Source organism: Electrona antarctica (genome assembly GCF_951216825.1).
Source record: "Electrona antarctica genome assembly, chromosome: 6".
NCBI classification, from domain to species: domain Eukaryota; kingdom Metazoa; phylum Chordata; class Actinopteri; order Myctophiformes; family Myctophidae; genus Electrona; species Electrona antarctica.
The window spans coordinates 30,470,981-30,493,638 of NC_136811.1; the positions used below are offsets into that span (position 1 = coordinate 30,470,981).

The 22,658-nt window shown below is 40.9% G+C and overlaps 3 protein-coding genes across 4 annotated transcripts; 2 read left to right on the forward strand and 1 right to left on the reverse strand.

The window, feature by feature from the left end:
• Positions 1 to 244: 244 nt before the first annotated feature.
• LOC306925034 (ectonucleotide pyrophosphatase/phosphodiesterase family member 7) lies at positions 245 to 6,579 on the reverse strand (the record flags this gene model as incomplete). Its single annotated transcript, XM_079503716.1, has 8 exons — positions 245 to 390; positions 1,292 to 1,354; positions 1,646 to 1,871; positions 2,242 to 2,865; positions 3,376 to 3,521; positions 5,396 to 5,565; positions 6,351 to 6,417; positions 6,516 to 6,579. The coding sequence occupies 8 exons, from the start codon at positions 6,577 to 6,579 to the stop codon at positions 245 to 247; spliced, it is 1,506 nt and encodes a 501-aa protein (XP_079359842.1).
• A 1,317-nt stretch (positions 6,580 to 7,896) lies between these two features.
• Positions 7,897 to 22,114, forward strand: LOC306924871 (small ribosomal subunit protein uS12m-like). 2 transcript variants are annotated; one of them, XR_013790220.1, is made up of 3 exons: positions 7,897 to 8,082; positions 8,284 to 8,340; positions 21,813 to 22,114. XR_013790220.1 is itself a non-coding variant. In XM_079503551.1 (3 exons), the coding sequence occupies exons 2-3, from the start codon at positions 8,289 to 8,291 to the stop codon at positions 9,509 to 9,511; spliced, it is 435 nt and encodes a 144-aa protein (XP_079359677.1). In that variant the 5' UTR covers positions 7,901 to 8,082; positions 8,284 to 8,288; the 3' UTR covers positions 9,512 to 9,635. The 2 variants fall into 2 exon arrangements, 1 of the variants encoding a protein (XP_079359677.1); XM_079503551.1 differs by lacking the exon at positions 21,813 to 22,114 and adding an exon at positions 9,129 to 9,635 and having other exon boundaries at positions 7,901 to 8,082.
• On the forward strand, positions 11,080 to 20,415 carry LOC306925698 (uncharacterized protein). The gene is made up of 13 exons (XM_079504711.1): positions 11,080 to 11,136; positions 12,789 to 12,961; positions 13,133 to 13,797; positions 15,564 to 15,696; positions 15,860 to 16,575; positions 16,742 to 17,053; positions 17,441 to 17,597; positions 17,797 to 17,844; positions 18,277 to 18,401; positions 18,667 to 18,945; positions 19,094 to 19,253; positions 19,372 to 19,601; positions 20,359 to 20,415. The coding sequence occupies exons 2-13, from the start codon at positions 12,868 to 12,870 to the stop codon at positions 20,398 to 20,400; spliced, it is 2,961 nt and encodes a 986-aa protein (XP_079360837.1). The 5' UTR covers positions 11,080 to 11,136; positions 12,789 to 12,867; the 3' UTR covers positions 20,401 to 20,415.
• Positions 22,115 to 22,658: the final 544 nt, after the last annotated feature.

Genomic DNA, 22,658 nt, shown 5'->3' on the forward strand with positions numbered 1-22,658 from the left:
CATACAATTGCCTTACCATTTGCATCTACCTGTGTAGCGTGTACCCATTTTTATTTATTTTTATGACGCCACTGTTTAATTATTCAATTATTGCTCAGACTGTGCATCTCAAAGGGTGTGTAAATGAAGTCTAAACACCATTCTATAGATGTTAGTAATAAAGTAATGCAAATGTATAAAGAAAGGGGTACAAAATGTGTAAAATAAAGTGTTTGGATAACAGTGTGTATTGTTGGATCAATAATTAAGAAGTGGAAGCTGCATCACAGATCACACCACCCAGGCTGGGACTGACTCCTTCAAAGTCCAGTGTCTGTGCAAGAAGGAGACTTGTGAAAGAATCCATGGACAGGCCAATAATCACTTTGAAGGAGTTACTAAGCTCAGTGGCTGAGAGTGAAATAAAGGTGTCAATATCAAGAGCTCTGCATAAAACAGGCTGTATGGGTGGGTGGCAAGAAAGAAACCATTACAAAGTCTAAAGCAACCATTAACCACATTATCACTAACAAACAAAGTACATTGCTAATATACTTGAAGCCGTTACTGCAGCAAAATATGTCTCTGCTAAATATATGTAGAAAGATGCAAGCAGCATATTTCTGTTTTTTATTATCTCCACCAGGTCAGACTTCAGAAGGCTTGAGAAGTTGAGATAAAACGTATGGTTGTATCCACTTTTCTGGTTTTGTGTGCTTTGTACACATAAAGGGATCACTGGAACTTATTTTGTTGTCGTTGAACTCTGTAAGGTGTTTTTGTCCGCTTTGCACAAAATGACAAGTTCTTCATCAAGGGTTGGATTGGGGTAAGTCCCTGCAACATACAAGCGTCCAAGGGGTGTACTTGCACAGCAAGCTGCCTCACACTACAGAAACAGGAGATACAGTAGGCTCCCAGTCCTGCCCTATGAGTCGTATGGCTCGGCAAGTAAAATAAAATGTATGGTTGTTGTGTTGTACATATATATATATATATATATATTTTTTTTTTTTTTAAATATATATTTGTATTAGTTGTACCTTTCTTTTACATGGCTGAATTATATGAGTGTTAAAATGTAGTAAACGGCTGATGTCAGCAGTCCAAGGGATATCTGGCCTCTTCTGCCATTTGCACCTGGGGTGAGATAAGCAAACTATCATGTAAAACATTTCACTGATATTGTTTAATATGGCATTAACTTCCATCTCTCCAGCTCTAGTCTTTAATAAACAGAAAATACATTTTCATGAGTGAGTTGGAACACTATACTGTATTGTATTTGCTGTACTTTTGTCAGTCAGTTTACCTGATGTAGCTGTTGTAGACACTGCAGTTGTTGGAGCCACTGTGGGTGGTGACGGTGTAGTTCCTGTAGAAAGAATCAAGCATACAATATCTGTATACTTTTGTGTGTAAGCAGTTTTGTTACACCCCTATCCTAGGGCAGAGCGCACTGCAGTACATGGTTCAAATGATTGTATTCTTTACTAATGACATGGCCGTGGAAACCCGGGTTTCTGTGCAATTGTCTCCACTTGACTGTGGCTTGAATAACAAATTGTGCACATTAATCCATGAGAGTCGTGCCTCATACATTTGCAGTAGATTTAGGTGTAGGAGATTGTGTTGAGATTACATATGCTATGGGGGGGGGGTTTACCGTTAAAACCAGCCAGCATCGCCTCTGTGAAGTCAAGGGAACCATTGTTAGGAGCTGGGTTTATCTTCAGGAGCTTGCACATCAGAGGGTAGATGTGGATACTGTCAAATGGCTCTGACAGATAGTTCTTCTTGAAATCAGGTCCAAAAGCTCTGAAGATGGTCTTCATGTCCATCTCTCCATTATGGTAGCCATGATCTCCTTTATTTACATACACAATAAATCTCTGTTCAGATTTATTGTAAAAAAAAAAAAAGAGATACATATCAGCTTGGGTGAATGAATGTCATAAATACTTCATGTCTTTTTAAACTTAGGTTAGGCCTTCTTTTTCTTAAAAGTCAGTTATTTGTTTAATTTTTTACAGTCAAACATTTTAAAAGACTGTCAATACTGTACCATATATGTCTAAGTATTCACAACTTTGGATATACAGTATTCGTACACAATGAGACCATGTCCTGATAAATGGCTTAAATGGCAAAAATTAAACAAACCACATGCATTAAGCTTTGGGAAATGGTCAGTAGTATGGTCCTTCATATGACTTGCTGAAAATACACTTCATAATGAAACATGTCCACACAAATACTTACAGAGTTTAAGTTGAACCCCAGATCAGCGATGATCATAATAGGCTGAATTCGAACATTTTTGGCAAGATGGAAACTCTCAGGAAGTTCTTCTTTCTTGTAAACAGTCAGGTTGGGTGCTTTGGATAAAGCATCAAATACCTCTTGCTCTTTTCCTCGTCTTGGTGTTAGAATTCCAAAGCCACCATAGTCAAGGATCTCAAAACTATTGAGCCTGATTAAATCTACGTATTTATTGAGAATGATCTCATCTACCAGTGGTCTCTTTTTAACAGTGGTCATGCCATGGTCAGACGAAATTATCACATTCAGACTGCTGGACAAATTATGGTGATCGATGGCCTCCCTCAGATAGCCAATGGTACGATCAATTTGACTGATGATCGTTTTTCTGTCAGCGTGGTCTGGTCCTTTAGCATGGCCCACATTGTCAGGTTCTCCAAAGTACAGAGTCACAAAATCAAATTCCTCTTGTGAGAACCAATTCATGACAGTGTCTATGTTTTCTCTCCACTCTGTCTCATTGTCATCTGGGTGTCCCTGTTCTTCCACCAGTGCTCTGTTGACTGACTGGCCACTGTAGTTGGCCCCTCCTCCTGGGAAGAAGAACGATGCAGTCTTCAGACCCTGAGAAGAAAAGTGAACCATTTGAATTGGAATCATTCTTCTTGCATAAAAGTACAAAAAGGAATTTGTCCACGTGTCAAGCTAGGATTTGGGCTATGACTATAACCGCCATCATGTTGGGTCCGTCGGGGGTGGGTCTCTTTTGCAGAGCCATATCATTTCATAAAAAAACTAGAGGGTGGCCAAAAAGTAACCATTTAAGCCCTATTTCAAAAATAGTGCAAAATAGCTGATCTAGATCTGTTGTAGATCTGCCATTTTTGGCTATCTGCCATTTTTTGCTAAAAGGAATGATTGAGATCGAATAACGCATGTCTAAAATCTGATTAATCTGCAAAAATATGTCCCTAGGACCCCAATGCTGCCCATTTTTGGCCACTTGCCTAAAAATAATTCCTAGCAGCATCACTGATAACAAATGTTTCTGTCTGGGAAGCACTGCTCTCCTCATTTAGTTCATTTAATAACCAATAACTTTTATATGACTGCAATTGTTAACTCATGACTCACTTGGTTTTGGGCTGTGATCCATAATGGCAGAGCTCCATTGTCCCACCACTCAGACCTTTTTAGAGTGGCCTTGTGGGGGACCTTGAGATTAGTTGTGACATTATACATCATATTGTGAACAACGCCATGGTCCTCAACCCATCTTCCTGTGAATTTAGGGAGGTAGAAGGCAAAACAGATTGACAACATGATAGACACAAACGCATGAGGAAATCAATTATCTGTTCACCATTACTGATTATAGTCCTAGGTTTACACATGGAGAGGTTTGTCCTTACTATCTTGGGCCCCATTTAGGGTGGCTCGATTTAGACTGCAGTCACATCCAGTTAAATCTGATTCAAATCAGATTTTTTTCCTCAAATCTGTTCTTTTGGCCCGACCATTCACACTGCATTTGCAAGTGACTAGATCGGATCTGTCACATTTACACTGGCAGCCAACTATAGTAGAATCAGATCTGTGCCACTTCCAGATTGGAATCTGATTTGTTTAAATAAGTCTAAATACAAACAAGTCACATACAAGTCACATGGAATCTGATTTAGATCAGGTTGTTGCATTCAGACTGAGACAGATCTCCTCAAATCAGATTTGAATCAGATTTGATACCACTGCCACCTCTGAATGTGGCTCAACATTGGAAAAAATCTGATTCCATGTGACTGGTATGTGACCTGTCTGCATTTAGACTTATTTAAACAAATCCGATTTTAATCATGATGTGGCACAGATCTGATTCAGGCTAGATTCGGCTGCCAGTGTAAATGGGGCCCATCGACTACATGTTGTAAAGTCATTCAGGATGGTCGGAAGTTAACACCTTGTTTCAAAGCGCTACACTCTGTCTGCATAAATTCAGGGTGGATTCCATTGTTGCTCAGTGACAGGCTTCATTAACTAGACTGTCATTAAACAACAATGGCCCAAACTCTCAATAACTAACTATGTTATTTCAACATATGATCAATTTACAATTTAAGCATTTAGCAGACGCTCTTTATCCAGAGCGATTTACAGTAAGCAAGGAAAACACGAGGATGCACATCAAATGCATAGAAATAGTAATCTAGGATCATAGGCAAACCAAGATTATATCATCATCAGTCACTCTAAACAGTATAATATCACAAAATAAACTATACACACATTGGGATGCCGGGTCTACAAATTATCCTAAATAGTCCGGCAGGCGACAGCTTCTTTTGTTTAAAGTGGAAATTTTGGTATTAGTATTTTTAATTGGCCTAAAATATTATCTATATACATACATTCATGAATCCACTTGCTGACCGGCTGTCGGTATTGGGGTTTCTTGTGACCCTACCATTAACATCCTATGGCAGGCAAAAATGTCAAACTTCCCTTATGCATGTGACATGTCAAACTAGGGGGTTTTCATGATTCTGAATGCATTCCAAGCATTAGTTTTGCACAAAATACACTTCTTGGGCTAAAAACAGCCATAGCCAAATGTGCTGACCTCATCACATTTTGTGCTGATCTCATCACATTTGTCATGACGTCTATGGCCGTTTTTAGCCCAAGGAGTGTTTTTTGTGCAAAGCTAATGCTTGATTCAGAATCATGAAAACCCCCTAGTTTGACATGTCACATGCTACTTAAAGCATAAGGAAAGTTTGACATTTTTGCCTGCCATAGGATGTTAATGGTAGGGTCACAAGAACCCCCTATAAAAACACAGCCCAATACCTACAGCCGGTCAACAAGTGGATTCATGAATGTATGTATATAGACAATATTTTAGGCCAATTAAAAATACTATATACCAAATTTCCCACCCGATCTGCCGGACTAAAATAACATGCTATCTAAATAACAATTTATCCTTTGCATAAGCTTGTTGTCAAGGCTAGGGCAAGTTCTACGGTAACTATACGATAGTACCACAAGCAAGCAGTCAAAGTTTTTATGGAATTGGGGAAACAGGGTTCAGAATTCCTGATGTCCCAGTTGCATTTGAACCTTCTGAATAGAAACCTAATGCAGCAATCCTTACCGGTTATGGTGGTGAAATGCGATGGCGAGGTCATGGTGAGCATCGGAGGTGTGATATATTTTGCCTTCACTCCATCCCTGACAAGTTGGTCAAAGTGTGGTGTATCCACATCCTCGTCATAATTCCATCTGAAACCATCAAAGGAGATCAAGAGTAACTTGTTATGAATCCTGTTCACAGGTACAGGTTTACTAGTTACACAAAGTGCTGCTGTGATGATCACCATGCACAACTCAAATTGCATCTTGAAGTCTCTAAGTCAATATGCCTATCAGTGCTTGACAATCCTTAGATGTGTATGCATGCACACTTGAAGCTTGTTATCCGCTATACTTATAGTCTTCTAGTTCTCAGGAAGATAAGATTTTTCAAGGACAAGACTTTGGACACGGGTGCATGGCTAACATACAGTCATATCAATTCTTATCTGATAATATGTCATCTCAATTACTTTTTTGTGATTAGTGATCTTTTATTATGTCAAATAGATCTAGTTGCTTGACCATATCGTTCAAGGTCTCATGTATTACATTTAGTTTGCGAAATGTATGATTATAAACTCATTATTACATTATTTAGAGTTTTGACAATGTTTTGTCAGACCCTTTTTTCAGCCAATTTCTTTTGGTTTAAAAATGACATCTAAATGTTAAAATAAAACACAGATTTTGAACACGATCATGACACACACACACACACACACACACACACACACACACACACACACACACACACACACACACACACACACACACACATATATAAATAGTGCTACCCCGTTTATAGGGAAGATGTGGGATGAGGCGATCAGGCGATGAGCTGAATATGAGTATATGACATTGGTGGTGCCCATGAAAAAAGGGCATCTTATGTGACAGTGTATTGACTCTACTTTTGAGATTCCTACCCCAGGTGCCCACAGGTACCTATGGGCAACTGGGGGCACATAGGGTACCTGGAGGGTCCATTGATCAGGATCCCACTGTAGCAGAGGTCGGTTAGAGTGGGATCCTGATGCCCGCCTGCTCACCAGAACCCGATCCAGGGACCACATCACACCTGTCCTCCATCAACTCCACTGGCTCTCAGTCAAGTACAGAATTGACTTCAAAATACTCACCATCACATACAAAGCACTCAACAATCAGGCCCCCTGCTACCTCTCTGATCTTATCAAACGCCATGTCATACTGGAACCCCACAGGGCAAATAAGCGAACTTGGGGTGACAGGGCTTTCGCAGTGGCCCCTACACACACACACACACACTCGCGCACGCACGCACGCACGCACGCACGCACGCACGCACGCACGCACGCACGCACGCGCTCACACACTTGTGCATGGAGACTAGACTAGAGAGGCATATATCAGTAAAAAAAAACAGGAAACAAGAACAGCTTACACTTGTATTAACATGGTAATATGAAAATGCTGGGGGGGGGGGGGGGGGGGGGGGGAGTACATGACTGTGCGGAAACCAAAGAACCTTGATGTTCAAGGTCAATAATGTTATGTAAATTATAAACTCACCTTGTGTTGGCGATCTGGCAATTAATGATTGCAGAGTGCAGACAGTAGGCCTATGATGTGAAGCCAAAGAGCACTTACGGGAATTCGAAACTGGCCACAGACTGTAAAAAGTCAAAGTCCCCTCCCCCTTGCCTTTACTGTACAGATTTTTTCTAATCGTTTATATGATGTTTTTGCATATAGGCCTACTGTATATTTATATGTCATTAAATGTTCACATGAATTGAATATGAAGGATCTCAATTCATGGAAAGTAATGGAGTGGTTGGACCACTCAAAACAAATCACCTGCAAATAGTTTGTAGATAGAAAGAGGATAATTTAAGCTTTTCGTACAGCTGCAATGTTGGTGAGTTTGACATTGTTTAATACAATTTGATAGGACTTTTCTATTTGGATGAATATGGGCTGTGGGAAATTGCACCTATAGTTACCACCTTGCTGGCAGGATGGCAGCAGTGTGCATAAGTTCAATGAGAACCTTAAAGCATGTGCATGTGACTGTGAATTGTTAGCTGACATGTTATAAAAACGTGAGTAAGTGGTCAGATGGGTGGGTCATGTGCATTTTCAGAGGAAAACATCCTCTGAAAAATAAACAATTTTAATATTCAAACAATCATTTGTGTCCCAGCTTGGATCAATGGAACCAATGTAGTATAGCAGGCTACTTACTTTCAGTTCCTAGTTATCGGTATTGCAATGAATTGTGTGTGTGTGTGTGTGTGTGTGTGTGTGTGTGTGTGTGTGTGTGTGTGTGTGTGTGTGTGTGTGTGTGTGTGTGTGTGTGTGTTACTGCATACGCATGGATAGAGAGCTCATCCATGGAGTGCGTGCGTGTGTAACCTTGCCACACCAGGCTTTCCACCTCGGAGGAAAAAGTGCGTGTGTCATCTCGTGTCATCTTCATTCGGCTTTAAGAGTTTTCCTAGGGGGCAGTAGTGTATTTGAATTAATAGGTCAAAAATGTGCGCTTCAATCCGGAAGCAGTTTAAATACTTCCAGGCCAGCTGAGCTCTAGCTAAGTCCATTAGCATGTGAAGAATAGCTCAATGGTGAAAAGAAAGTCCTTTATTGTTATAGCCAATTAGCCATACGCATACCGTAATTAGTGTACAACCGCAGCATTATACAGACCGAGGATTATACAAGCAGGTAGGATAACTGACAAACCACCATATAACTTAAGTCAAGCAAACTAGTTTGTTACCTTGCAAGGACAGTTAGCTTTGATTGCTTCAAACACCAAGCTAATCAGCAATCAGCATCGACTTTCATATACGTTAAATGACGTTATATATGTTATTTATCCAGTATTACAAAGTCTGCGCTTCATAATTTGTTTTTGTGTTGCAGGGACGATGTCGTTGTGGCGTTTTAATTTTAGACCAATGTTGGCATCACTTTTACAAGGCAAGTATTAGATAGTACTAGTAGTAGATTGTTGGAAGTAAGGATATGTGGTTATGTTTGATTGGCATAAGTCGAGGAACAAACTGCTTTAAAATGCAATATTCTTGTACAAATGTCACTCGTGAAATTCAATCACAATTGGTTATGCATTGCAGAACAATATTGTTGCAGCAAGTATCAGGTCATCTAATTATTGGCTCAGGGTGGCATGACAAAGAGCTTAACTACTTTTAACTTGGCGTCCCTTTTTGGGGCATGGCATTCATAGGCTGCTAGGTAGAGAAAATAAAAGCTACAAGTTCACCACGCATTGCATGTGAGCATGCACTATGGGCTGTTTTTGCTGCATTAACGCACAAAAAAAATGATACAATAAAATAGGTCTTAAGTGAGATTAAGGTTATAGGATGTTTGGGACACAATTGGATATCTAATCCAATTTACAATAGTGAAATTCAATCAATATGTGTTGCACCCTGTCTGGTGCTTAAACCAACAGATACTGTAGATCTAAAACGATCTGTTGCATTTACTAGTTTTATTATATTACGTATCATCCTGTCTTCAAAAAGTCTAGTATGTTTCTTGCATATCCTTTAGTTTTTGCTAAATTTACAAACTAAATGTGGGTGGGTAGAGAGGTTGTCTGGGAATCGGAACGTCACCACTTCCACCTCCTGAGCAAGACACTTCCTTAGCCCTCAAAGTCACCTGAGCAGCTATAAAAGCAGTTTACAAAAGCTATACCACTTTCTAATGTGATACTTATGTGTTGTACATCTCTGCAGTGTCCCAGACTTCCTCCACATGGACAGGACCATGCCTTATCAGAACAATGGCGACTCTGAACCAAATGCACCGTCAAGGGAAACCCAAATCACCACCTAAACCTCTCGGTGCTACATTCGGTCGTCCTCAACTAAAGGCAGTGATTTTGAAGACCATGATCCGGAAACCCAAGAAACCAAACTCAGCCAATCGTAAATGTGCCCGAGTTCGTCTGTCTAACGGGAAGGAAGCAGTGGTCTTCATTCCTGGGGAGGGACACAACCTACAGGAGCACAACGTGGTGCTGGTGGAGGGTGGCAGGACACAGGACCTTCCAGGTGTCAAACTGACTGTGGTCAGAGGCAAATATGACTGTGGTCATGTAGTGAAGAAAAAACAATAGTCTCCTAATATTGAATGTGGTGGGTGTATGATGGGACTATTATTTAATACCTTGATGATGCACATTTTATGGCATTGGTGTTTGCCAAAAAAAGTTGATAAACAAAACTTATGTCTGCTTACAATGCTGATTTATTTTAAGGGTTGAGGTGAATAACTATGTCACTTTCCCCCCCTTATTGCACTCTTTAATGTGGAGTAATCCACTGTCCACAACTTGGTTGAACTAAAAACACAAGATCACGTGGACTCACACACTGTCCACATGGGCTCGATGTGGCCAGCCTGTGATGTCAGTCGTCTGATATGACTCCAATTGTGGGCAAGGTTGACTTCCATTTTAAAATTAAGTGGAATAAAAAAATACATTTTGTGGAGTGAAAATGTTGTGGAGTTACTTATGTGGCCAATCTGTTTTATGCCGAACCAGATGATTATTATTTTGATAGTGTGTATATAGTTAAGAGTACTAGTAGACTGATTCTAGGTTCTTGTTTTACCTGTGGTCCTAGTTTACTGAGGCACTACACACTGCATTTGATGTACTGTATGTATTTAACCTGCTTATTGTAAGTTGCTCTGGTTAAGAGCGTCTGCTAAATGCCTAAATTATTAATTCAATTTCAACTGTAGTCCTAGGTTTCCAGAAGGTGGCTTACTAGTGTCCTGTTCTGTTCAGTGTCCAATACCTTCGTTTGATTGGCTCGGCAGCAGATTTGAATGTGAAACACAAATTACACCATGTGTGTTTATTGTTTAGCATTTATGAGCATTTGGAAACTGCCAAATGCTAACTTCGTAAATTGGGCAATTTTCATAATTAGCATAATAAGCTGGGGTACCACTGACAACCTATATATTTTCAAAATGTCTATGCTTTAAGTAGCATGTGATGTGTCAAATTAGGGGTTTTTCATGATTCTGAATCTATTGCAACCAAACCATTAATTTTGCACGAAAAACACTTGCTAAATTCGGCCATGGCACTCACATTTGTGATGACGGCTATGTTTTTACTAGCCGAAGGAGTGTTTTTCCTGCAAAAATAATGCTTGCAATGGATTCAGAATCATGAAACCCCCCTAGTTTGACATGTCACATGCCACTTTAAAGCATAATGGAATTGTAAAAATGTTGCCTTGTCAGTGGTACCCCATCTTATTATGCTAATTATGAAAATTGCCCAACATGTGCAAATTAGCATCCGGCAGTTTCTAAATGCCGGGGACCCATACTCAACATTTCTGACATAAAACTTTAGGGTACTCAAAATGTCCAGGTTCACAATGGGCTGGCAAGTATACTTATTGGCTTTGTAGGGCAGCTAGGGCTCTGGGCGGGCCTGACACCCTCAAGGACCCCCGGGCTTTATGCCTGGTTGTCAGACGCTGAGCCTCCAGTGCGCTCAGTGGAGTGGGCGGGGACTATGGGCTGGAAACCAGGCTACCCCGGCCCGCAATCCCGCATGTCCTCTGTCATCCAAACCACTGTTGTTACTGTTGTATAATCAGCATAGAAGGCTCTGATGGGCAGCCGCAGTACCTTAACCTCAACAGTGGGAGGCAATACGCCAATGGTTTGCTAGATATTATTTGCCGGAAACAAGAAAAGTACAGTTGGAGCGAGGTGAGTTTCGAACAGACTCTAAAATAAAATAAAAACATATTTGTTCAAACGTCGGCATGGACGGTGGACAGTGGACACTCGCACGCCTTGTTGCTCGCGCGGGGGCGCTTCACGGCGAGCCGCTTCAGTCAGACCGGGCCGTTCTGAACGAGCGCTGAGCAGAGTACAGTCCTCTTAGCAAATTAGCATATTAGCTATCTTCCCTACTAGTGTAGAAGCCATGGATGTACCACTAGGTTTGGGTTGTGTTGTATACTTTGATTTTGCCTTGACATTAACTCCAAATATTGGCAAGATGGTAACCGGAAGAGTGGGCACCTAACATTGTGGGCAGTGGGCACAGAGTAAAAGAGGTGGGAACCTCTATTAAATTGTATTTGTTTCAAAAAATAAGGCAATAAAGATTCAAACATGCATGTTTTTTTTAACATGGTATGAAATAATTAACACTTAAGACCTATTATTTCATTTTCTACAAATTGTTACAAAGCCTGTGGGATAGTAGTATCATGGTCATAAACAAGAAGTTGAGGTCTGATAATGATTAACGCGACACTGTTTATCAGCTAGTGTGTGTGTGTGTGTGTGTGTGTGAGTGAGTGCATGCGTGTGGTGAGAGGGAGAGTGTGAGAGAGTCATGTTTTGCATTTCTCTAATCTCTACTCTGATGGAAATGGGATTGAACACCCTGTCTAGTCTGCCACACATTCTATTATTAAGTGATGATTAATCTCTAAACTTGATTGATTGATTGAAGTATTTATTAACAGTTTGCAGAATGGGTACATTTCACATGAAAGCACAACTCAATACAAAGACTGTTACTGTGGACGACACACTGATAAAGCATTACACTTGTTTACAACAGGGACCACCATTTTCAATTCATCATAACACTGCATAAGTGACAAGAGTTCTGTTGGCTGGTTTAACGGCAGCAAAGAATGGTATGAGAAGGAAACCACCTGATCTCTATCTAGCGAGCACAAGGAGCTAATAATCGATCAAAACATTACTCACTGTGGCCCAGACGGTTAAATCTGTACTCCACTAGTTGAACATTGTTTTCTTTTTTGAGAGTCAATGAGGAATGTGAGAACCCTTGAGTTTGGTGTCGGGCTTATATTAGAAGAAGTGGCCTGGGTTGCAAGCAACCACAGGATCGTTGGCACTGGGTAATAGAACAATATAGATACTATTGCTGTAAACAAACTATGGAATCCGTTAATTTGTCACTCAATGACCACAGACTCTGACAGACAATTTGGACACTGAAAAAGATGCAGCCCTTTAATCTGCAGTGGAAATTTGTGTGATCTGTTTGTTTCTGCTTAAATGTTACTGTATAGCCTATTTGAACAAAATTCAATGTCTCTTCCGTTCAAAAAAGTATTTAAAATCCTAAACGTCAAGCACATCCGGAGGTTTAAATTTTGGATCTGTAAACCCCAAACATGAATTAATCAGTTCCATCCAGCCTCGAATCTGGAACCAACCTGATTATTGGGAGGGATGACTTCAGACATCAATCGGCCCAATTGTCCTAGTGTGAGCCCAGCTCAAGATAGATTTGAATTCAAGATCATTGTCATGTATTTAGGTCAGACGTGTAAAATGATGCCTGGTATCCCATTATCTTGTTTTTCATGAAGTCTAGTGCTGATAAATCAACTCCAGATCCGTCCGTGCCGGAGATCCTTGTTCTGTCATCTGAGAAACCCAGCTGAGTAAATGGAGGAAGGAGAAACAGATCATGAAGACACGTTCAGAGAGGAGGAAGATACAGACGAGAGTATGGAAGACAGTCAGCATCTTATTGATAAAGGTGAAGAAATATTAAGTCCAAAAAACATTCATTACTGTTAAGATTTTGGACTCTGTCTGCCGGAAACCTCTTTCACATTGTGTATTTGTTTTGGTTTGTCTTAATAACAATGTGAGTTTGTTTCTTATAAATGTGTTTTTTCTGACACTGAGAATCCTTGTCCATCAGCAGAAGGTGATTTGAAGCAGGAAAATCGCAAGACGAAAGGTCCTCACCATTGTTCAGTTTGTGGGAAATCTTTTACTACAGCTAACCATGTGGAGCGCCACATTCGGGCAGTACACTCAGGGGACAGACCACACAGCTGTCCATTCTGTGGCAAGCAATTCAAGCAGAAAGAAGCTGTGGTTGTCCACCAAAGAGTGCACACCGGGGAGAAACCTTACTCGTGCACTGAGTGTGGAGTGAGTTATTCACAGCTAGGCTCTCTGAAGACGCACCAGATGCTGAGACATACCTCTGAGAGACCGTACCACTGCTCTGTATGCAGTAGAGGCTTCGTCCGAAGACGGCTTTTATTAGAACACGAAAGGACACACACAGGAGAAAGACCCTACCACTGCCCTTCATGTCTCAAATGCTTTGCTACAAGGACAGGACTGAGCGATCACCAAAAATCTCACACTAAGGAAAACCTCCACTCCTGCTCTCTCTGTGACAAGGTTTTCACCTCATCATCATCTTTGAAAGATCATGTGAGAAAGCACACAGGACAGCCAGGACCCCACCCTTGCCCTCTATGCTGGAAGAGCTTCAATCGTCCTGGCTTGCTGAAGAAACACATGTCTATACACACAGGGGATGGAGACACATTGGATCCTGAAGACACTAGCAAGGTGAGACATGGATCATTCATCAATCAATCCTGGTGCTTTTCATCATGGGTTTAATAACACTGAAACAATGGGAAGATTGTTTCTTTGCTGCCATTAGTGTCGAGTTTACAGATATTTGTCTACAGAAACTAGTAAAATACGCACATCACTTAGTGGAGGTGCTGGGTTCAAAAGTGACATCAGAAAAAGAGAAGAGAACCCGCACACTCATCTGCTCCCAAAAACCTTTGGAGCAGATGAGTGTGCGGGTCCTCTTCTCTCTTTCTCTTTTTCAGATATATAGAAGGATCAGACTTTTCATTGTCTTTTGTAGTATACTGTAGTTGCCCTCATACAGAAAGATGTGGTAAGACGTTTTCTTGGTTGTCCTACCTACACGGTACCAGTGTGATGTGTGTAAGGAAAGATTCTCCACTAAGAAAGCTTTCAAAAAGCACCAAACAATCCGCAAAAAGGAAGGATTGACCACAGAGTCACTTTCTCTATGAATGGTTCACTGCCACTAGGTGGACAGGACCAGGTGAATTTCCACATTTTGTCATAAATAATATTTTTCTGACAAATGCATTGACTAAAGTGCTTAGGAACGTTTGATTGTATTTCCTTTTTCCTAATTTTAGTAGCAGATAGGGGTACATTTGGTTGTATAGTATCAATAGCAGCAGCCAGCAGGGGTCATTAATTAATTGGTCATTCATTAGTAATAAAGAATTGACTCTGTTTACATTTGTTTATCAGTTAAAAGAGTGACATAGAGATGGGTTTCACTGTGCAATGTAAGTTGACGAGGAGACTATTTTAGATTATCAATTTCTAATTCACAGAGGAATATAGGTCGGCAAGGAAACTACACAACATGAACCTCTAGTAAAGTGTCTTTGCACTTCTTTAAGGTTTACACTCGCAGAGCACGATTTAGATCTGAAAATGCCTCAGCAGTATATGAACCCCCCATTTAGTCAATTCTCTAAAGGTGGCCTTACACTAGCCGATAATCGGGCATTTTTGACGCTCGGGGGGTGCCCGACCGCTCAAAGTGCGATCGGGATCGGCCCGATCAACATCAAGAATGTTTGATATTTGCTCTGCCCCGCTCCGATTATCCTGTAGTGTGTGGTGCTATCAGATTTCAGATTGAAAAAAATCGGCTAGTGTAAGGCCACCTTAAGTCACCTCGTACTGGACATCTGGGCACCATGATGTAAAATTGGATTCCCCCCCCCCCCCCCCCCCTCAAGTCTCAAGTATACATGATGAACATGCATGGAGCATCGATTCATTATCAGACTTATTTGTATCCTTCAACTTCTTGTTTATGCCCCAAAATGACACGGTATACATTGATACGGTATACATGTTTTGTAGCAATTGTAGAAATATTAGACCTTAATATTGTCAAATGTTTAAGGATGCTTGAATCATGTACACTTTACTTAAAAACATTTTCCAAATATAATATTTTTTTTACATTTTGCCAAAAAAATGCCACTCTTCTATGGTGCACACCTATCCTGTTACCGGTGTGTGTTCGTGAGGTTGTAGGCGACCACGTTTGAAATACAAAATGCAGTATCACCAAGCATGATGATGCACACGTCAGCCACACACTATTCTTTTCTAGTTCTGCTTCCTACTTATCAGGCACCCTGATGTCTAGTGCAGAGACAGAAATTGCCCTCCCAATTGGTTTCCCTCCTACAAAACATGGCTAATTGTGTTTATTGGTAGCATATATTAAGATTGCATTGTCTTATTTTTTTTCCTAGGATGCAGATGGCATCACCGAACCCACATTTGGTAACCATGGTGACTCAAACTGGGGAAAAGGTTCAGTTTTGGATGAGGATATCAAAATGGAGAACGAGGAGTGTTCTGTCAGCGGTTTGATTAATTCAGATGGTGAGGAAGAGAACTGGAAGCCTGTTATAATCATTAAGTGGCAGCAAATTAGGATTGATCAAAAACATTCATAATACTGTTTTGGGTCGAGTCTGCTGGACTGCAGTCTTCTGCATTGGTTACTTTTCCTGTCTTATTAACAATGTCAGTTTGTTTCTTACAGGAGGGGGTATTGTTTCTGACACTGAGAATCCTTGTCCACCAGCAGAAGTTGATTTAAAGCAGGAAGACGGCAAAATAAAAGATCCTCACCATTGTTCCGTTTGTGGAAAAGAATTCACGAAACTTTCGAATATTAAGCGCCACATGGCAACACATTCGGGGGTCAAACCGTACAGCTGTCCGTACTGTAGCAAGCGATTCATTCAGAAAGCAAGCCTGGTAGTCCACCAAAGATTGCACACCGGGGAGAAACCTTACTCGTGCTCTGAGTGTGGAATGAGTTATGCACAACTAGGCTGTCTGAAGAGGCACCAGCTGCTGAGACATACCTCAGAGGGTGGTAAGGTCTACCACTGCTCTGTATGCAGGAGAGGCTTCACCCGAAGATGCTATTTAATACAACATGAAAGGACACACACAGGAGAAAGACCCTACCACTGCCCTTCATGTCCAAAACGCTTTGCTTCAATGACAGGGCTGAAGGAGCATCAAAAATCTCATACAGAGGAAAACCTCCACTCCTGCTCACTGTGTGACAAGGTTTTCACCTCATCAACAACTTTGAAAGATCATTTGAGAAAGCACACAGGACAGCCAGGACCCCACCCGTGCCATCTATGCTGGAAGAGCTTCAATCGTCCGGGCTTGTTGAAGAAACACATGCGTATACACACAGGAGATGGAGATATGGTGAATCCTGAAGACAACACTAGCAAGGTGAGACATGAATCATTCATCTGTGATATGTCAGTCCTTGTGCTCTTCATCATGGGTTTAAACACTGAAACTATGGGAAGATTGTTTCATTGTTGCCATTACTGGTGTGTGTCTATATTGGCTGTTCAAATGAAAGACAATGTTATATCTTCATTATTTTTTAAAGGAAACACCAAATCGATGTGTCCTGTGTGACAAATATTTCTCCACCGCTGAGAAACTGGGGCAGCACAATCTCCTCCACCAGAGTGGGCTGCAGCATGTGTGTGAGATCTGTGACAGTGGTTTCACCACAAAATCCAGCCTGCAGCAACATGTGATGATGTCCCATACTGGACGATACCCTTGTGATGTGTGTAAGGAAAGATTTTCCACCAAGAAAGCTTTCAGAAAGCACCAAACAATCCACAAAAAGGAAGCATTCACCACAGAGTCACTCGCTATGAATGATTCACTGCCATTGGGTGGACAGGACCAGGTGAATTTCCGTATTTGTTCCATGAATAATATTTGTCTGACAAATGTATGATTGACTCAATTGTTTTGATTGCATTTCCTTTTCCCTAATGTTAGTAGCAGATGAGGGTAATCTACATACCAACACATATGGCTGTAATACCAATAGCAGTAGGGGTATCCATAGGTCATTAATAATGCATTTATATACTGTGTGTGTGTGTGTGTGTGTGTGTGTGTGTGTGTGTGTGTGTGTGTGTGTGTGTGTGTGTGTGTGTGTGTGTGTGTGTGTGTGTGTGTGTGTGTGTATATATTATATATATGGATGGATGGACAGACAGACAGACACACAGTATATGTGTATATACTGTAGATATAGATAAATTGTGCATTGTCATTTTTCTTCTAGGATGCAGATGGCCAATTCAACACATCTGATTCCTTCACCTCAGAACCCACATTTGGTAACCATGGTGACTCAAACAGGGAAAAAGCTTCCGTTTTGGATGAGGATATCAAAATGGAGAACAAGGAGAGTTCTGTCAGCGGTTTGATTATTTCAGATGGTGAGGAAGAGAACTGGAAGCCTATTATAAACTTTAATTGGCAGAAAATTAGGATCAATCAAAAGCATTCATATTACTGTTAAGATTTTGGGCTGAGTCTTCCATAAACCCATCTTCCATATTGGTTGCTGTTGCTAATTCTTTTAAAGAACGATAAGTGTCTTATTATATTAACAGTAAGAGTTTGTGTGTCTTACAGGAGGGGGGATTGTTTCTGACACTGAGAATCCTGGTCCATCAGCAGAAGGTAATTTGAAGCAGGAAAATTGCAAGATGAAAAGTCCTCACCATCGTTCAGTTTGTGGGACATCATTTACCAGAGCTTACCATGTGCAGCACCACATTCGGGCAGCACACTCGGGGGACAGACCGTACAGCTGTCCATTCTGTGGCAAGCGATTCAAGCAGAAGAACATGTGGTAGTCCACCAAAGAGTGCACCCTGGGGAGAATATGTGGGAGAGGTTTCATTGATAAACAAAATTTAAGGCAACATGAAAGGGCGCACACAGGAGAAAAACCCAACCACTGCCCTTCATGTCCCTAATGATTTGCTTCAAGGACAGGGCTGAGGGATCACCAAAAATCTCACACAGATGAAAACCTGCACTCATGCTCTCTCTATGACAAAGTTTTCACATCATTGTCATCTTTGAATGATCATTTGCGTCTGCACACAGGACAGAAGTCCCATCCTTGCCCTCTGTGCTGGAAGAGCTTCAATCGTCCGGGCTTGCTGAAGAAACACATGTGTATGCACACAGGAGGTGAAGACGCATTCAAACCTGAAGACAACTCTAGCAAGGTGAGACATGGATCATTCATAAATCATCAGTCAATACTGGTTCTCTTGACCATGGGTTTAAACACTGAAGCAATGGGAAGATTGTTTCTGTGTTGCCATTACTTTAGAGTTTAAAAACATCTGCGACAAGGGATCTGATTTTTCATTGTCTAGTGTTGTAGTATATGTCTGTCTACAGTAGTTGCCTTTTACAGATTAATGTGGTATGAGTTGTCTATATTTGTTGTCCAAATGAAAGACAATGTGGTATCTTAATCTTTTAAAGGAAACATCCAATCAATGTGTCCAGTGTGACAAATATTTCTCCACCCCTGAGAAACTGGAGCAGCACAATCTCCTCCACCAGAGTGGGCTGCAGCACATGTGTGAGATCTGTGACAGTGGTTTCACCACAAAATCCAGCCTGCAGCAACATGTGATGATGTCCCATACTGGACCGTACCAGTGTGATGTGTGTAAGGAAAGATTCTCCACCAAGAAAGCTTTCAGAAAGCACCAAACACTCCACAAAAATGGTTCACTGCCATTAGGTGGACAGGACCAGGTGAATTTGCACATTTCTGCCATGAATAATATTTGTCTGACCAATGCATGATTGACTAGATTGCTCAGGAGCTTTTGATTGTATTTTCCTTTTCCGCATTTTAATAGCAAATGAGGGTAATATACTAATTTATGCTTTTTTCCCCCAGGAGTGCTTCACCTCAGCACCCAAATTTGGTAACCATGGTGACTCACACAGGGAAAAAGGTTCAGTTTTGGAGGATATCAAAACCGAGAACGAGGAGGGTGATGTCAGTGGTTTGATTAATTCAGATGGTGAGGAAGAAAACTGGAAGCCTGTTATAATCGGTAAGTGGCAGCAAATTAGGACTAGGAGTGATGATGATCACATTCAAATTATCAGTATTATCATTTGTCATGCATCATATTCATAACACTTCTTTACTGTCTTGCCACCTTTCATCAGACCAAAATGGCTGCCTGGAGAGCCAGGAAGGCAACAATGGCAAACCAAAGCACTGCTGTCCAGTGTGTGGCAGAGACTGTCAGAAGGCATCTGCGCTGGTTAAACACCTGAGGATCCACTCAGGAGAGCGTCCCTACCAATGTCCTACCTGTGGGAAAAACTTCACCCAACAGGTCCACATGACTGAGCACCAGAGGATCCACACAGGGGAGAAGCCTTACACCTGCATGGTCTGTGGGAGGAGCTTCAGCTTTTCTAGCGCCATGCGCCGACATCAGCGCCTTGTAACGGTTTGAATTATTATTGTTTTTTATAATAGTTTATTACTCTCAGTTTTAAACTTAACAAATGATGGTACTGTTTATATAAGAATTATTTTCTAGTACAAGTAAATGTATAAGTTGGCTGTAACATGCATTGCATTATCTTTGCTATAACCGCAGAGCTCCTCCATGGCAGAGTGCAAAATACCTTTCCACTAGGGGACAGTAGTGTATTTTAAATAGGTTAAAAGTTGAGCTTCATCTTGTTGAATTCTTTTTTTAAAGATAATTCCAACCATTGTATTGAATTCTTGTGTGGCATGTGAAGACCAAAATACATGGTGTTAATGGTTGTTTGTATAGAGCAACAATTCCATACCCATACAATTCCATACATGTTAGAAATTAATTATCTAGTCATGATAAGCATGATTAGTGAGTTTATACAAGACTCACAAAATGCTACATAACTTCAGTCATGGGAACTAATTAGTTCCCTGCAAGGACAGTTGGTAATGAGCTTGAAACGTCAAGCTAAGATTGTATTGGCAAGCTATCATGTATCATAATTCATGTAACAATGTACGTAAGATTATTAATATAATATAATATAATATAATATAATATAATATAATATAATATAATATAATATAATATAATATAATATACCTTTATTTATTAAATACTACAAAGTCTGAGCTTTATAATAATTTATGTTTTGCAGGGACGATGTCGTTATGGAGTCTTACTTTTGGACCAATGTTGAAATCACATTTACAAGGCAAGTTTTCAGATTGTTGATGAGTACCTCTCTGTGGTTCTGTTTGATTGGCAAACTCTGCTTTTCAATAGCCTTGTGAAAAATGTATCATCTTGTGAAATTCAATCACATTAAGTGATTGTAGCCGATATAATCAGTTTATGTTGTTTAAATAAGTTTATATGGTCAAAAATCAGCTCATGGCCAAATCAGCTTATTTGTGTCCTACACAAAGATTCAATTCCCATTGACAATGAATGGACAATTTTACGTAATAGTGTCTGAGCAAATGGACATGTTACGTCTTGATGATACGATGATAAGAGCGCAACTCACTTCACACAGATGTGATTTCTTTTAAGTCTATCTGGTGCACAGTGTTTGAATCTTCCAATTTGTTTGACAGAAAAGGCAAGTGTGAAGGTCAAATATCACAAGGGAAGGAGTTCCTTGAGGGTGGCACAGCAGGCTTTAAACGAATATGGGGGTCTCACGTGACTGTGACAGAGCTTAACCACTTTTCCCTTTTTTGGGCATGACATTTATAGGCTAAATAAAGACATGACACTAACATGACACTAACTCACAATTAAATATAAAATAGGGCTTAAGTGAGATTAAGGATGTTTGCCACACACAATTGGGCACAATTATCTAGTCCAATTTACAATAACAAAACCTTTTACACGGAAAAGAAAAATGAGATCCAGACAGAGAAATCTGTGTATCCGTAAGAGCATGCAGTGTTCTGCGGAAAGAAAGAAATTGTTTGTTTTTTTAAATGATGGTTGCCCCTAAAATGTGTCGCACCCTGTGATGCTTAAACATACAAAATAGAAAATTGTGTGTGCAGAGGATGTGTATTGTGTCTGTAAGTTCATGAAAGTCATGTGTTTGTGTGGGAGTAGGCCCGCAGAGTTCTTTTGGATTTGTGTGCCAGGTCACGTTATCTCAAAGTCTGTTGGTGAAAGTACGATAACATAGCAAGTTGCTATGGAGTTGCTTGAAGTTGCTTGATCGTGGCACCAGTCCGGAATCACACAGCAGGTGTCTGTGAAGAAGGGGGAGGGTGGGGGCTGGGAAGCGTGATTTCTCTCTCCACTGTATCTTCTTCCGGAGGAAAATGTTGCCAATTCGATCCCGGTTTTAGAGCAAGGGAATACAATTATTCTTCCTCTCTTGTGTCCATCTTAGCCCTCAGTAAAGTTCCTTGTAGGTTCCTTGTTTCTTGCATATCTTGCTAAAACTAAATGTTGGTGGGTAGAGACTAGGTTGTCTGGGTACCGGAATCTTCCACCTCCTGAGCAAGACACCGAACCCCTTTAGGGCTCATCAAAACCACCTGAGCAGCTATAAAAGCAATTTACAAAAGCTATACCACTTTCTAATGTGATACTTGTGTTGTACATTCTCTGCAGTGTCCCAGTCGTCCTCCACATGGACAGGACCATGCCTTTTCAGAACAATGGTGACTCTGAACCAAATGCACCGTCAAGGGAAACCCAAATCACCACCTAAACCTGTCGGTACTACATTCGGTTGTCCTCAACTGAAGACTGAAGATCCGGAAACCCAAGAAACCAAACTCTTCATGTCAGCAATATCGGAAATGTTCCGGGAAGGAAGCAGTGGTCTTCATTCCTGGGGAGGGACAGAACGGTGCTGTGTCATTGTTCCGACGGCACGTTGGTCCGACCCCGCATTACTAACCATAACTGCACGCAAAGCCATGTTGTCTGAGTAATGGGATGGCTCGTTTTTTCACTGCGTTTTGCGGATCTGAAAGTAGTAGGCTTACTATAGGCTATCACTGGCTGTCTGCCTGTCACCAACACCCCACTAGACCCTACTAGACAGATGCGGAACCCTGCTAAAATAGACCCCGGTCCGAAAAAGCGATATTCAGCCAAAAAAAAGCACCAGTGTGCAAACACCTTTAGGGGCAGTCCCCGCACTCAACCTACAGGAGCACAACGTGGTGCTGGTGGAGGGTGGCAGGACACAGGACCTTCCAGGTGTCAAACTGACTGTGGTCATTGATGTCATGACTATGGTCATGTAGTGAAGAAAAAACAATAGTCTCCTAATACTGAATGTGGTAGGTGTACAGTATATCATGGGACTATTTTATGGCATTGGTGTTTGCCAAAAATGTTGATAATTTCCTTCTGTATAAACAAAACTATTATGTCTGCTTAAAACGCCGACTATTTATTTTAAGGGTTGAATACATGAACAGTTTGCCCCAAAAAAAGCCCCAAAAA

Coding starts and splice junctions, on each gene's coding strand:
- LOC306924871 (XM_079503551.1), top strand. CDS start 8,289: ATGTCGTTGTGGCGTTTTAATTTTAGACCAATGTTGGCATCACTTTTA. Junction 8,341..9,128: donor GTTGGCATCACTTTTACAAG/GCAAGTATTAGA, acceptor ACATCTCTGCAG/TGTCCCAGACTTCCTCCACA.
- LOC306925698 (XM_079504711.1), top strand. CDS start 12,868: ATGGAGGAAGGAGAAACAGATCATGAAGACACGTTCAGAGAGGAGGAA. Junction 13,798..15,563: donor ATCCTGAAGACACTAGCAAG/GTGAGACATGGA, acceptor TTTTTTTCCTAG/GATGCAGATGGCATCACCGA. Junction 17,054..17,440: donor CATTGGGTGGACAGGACCAG/GTGAATTTCCGT, acceptor TTTTTCTTCTAG/GATGCAGATGGCCAATTCAA.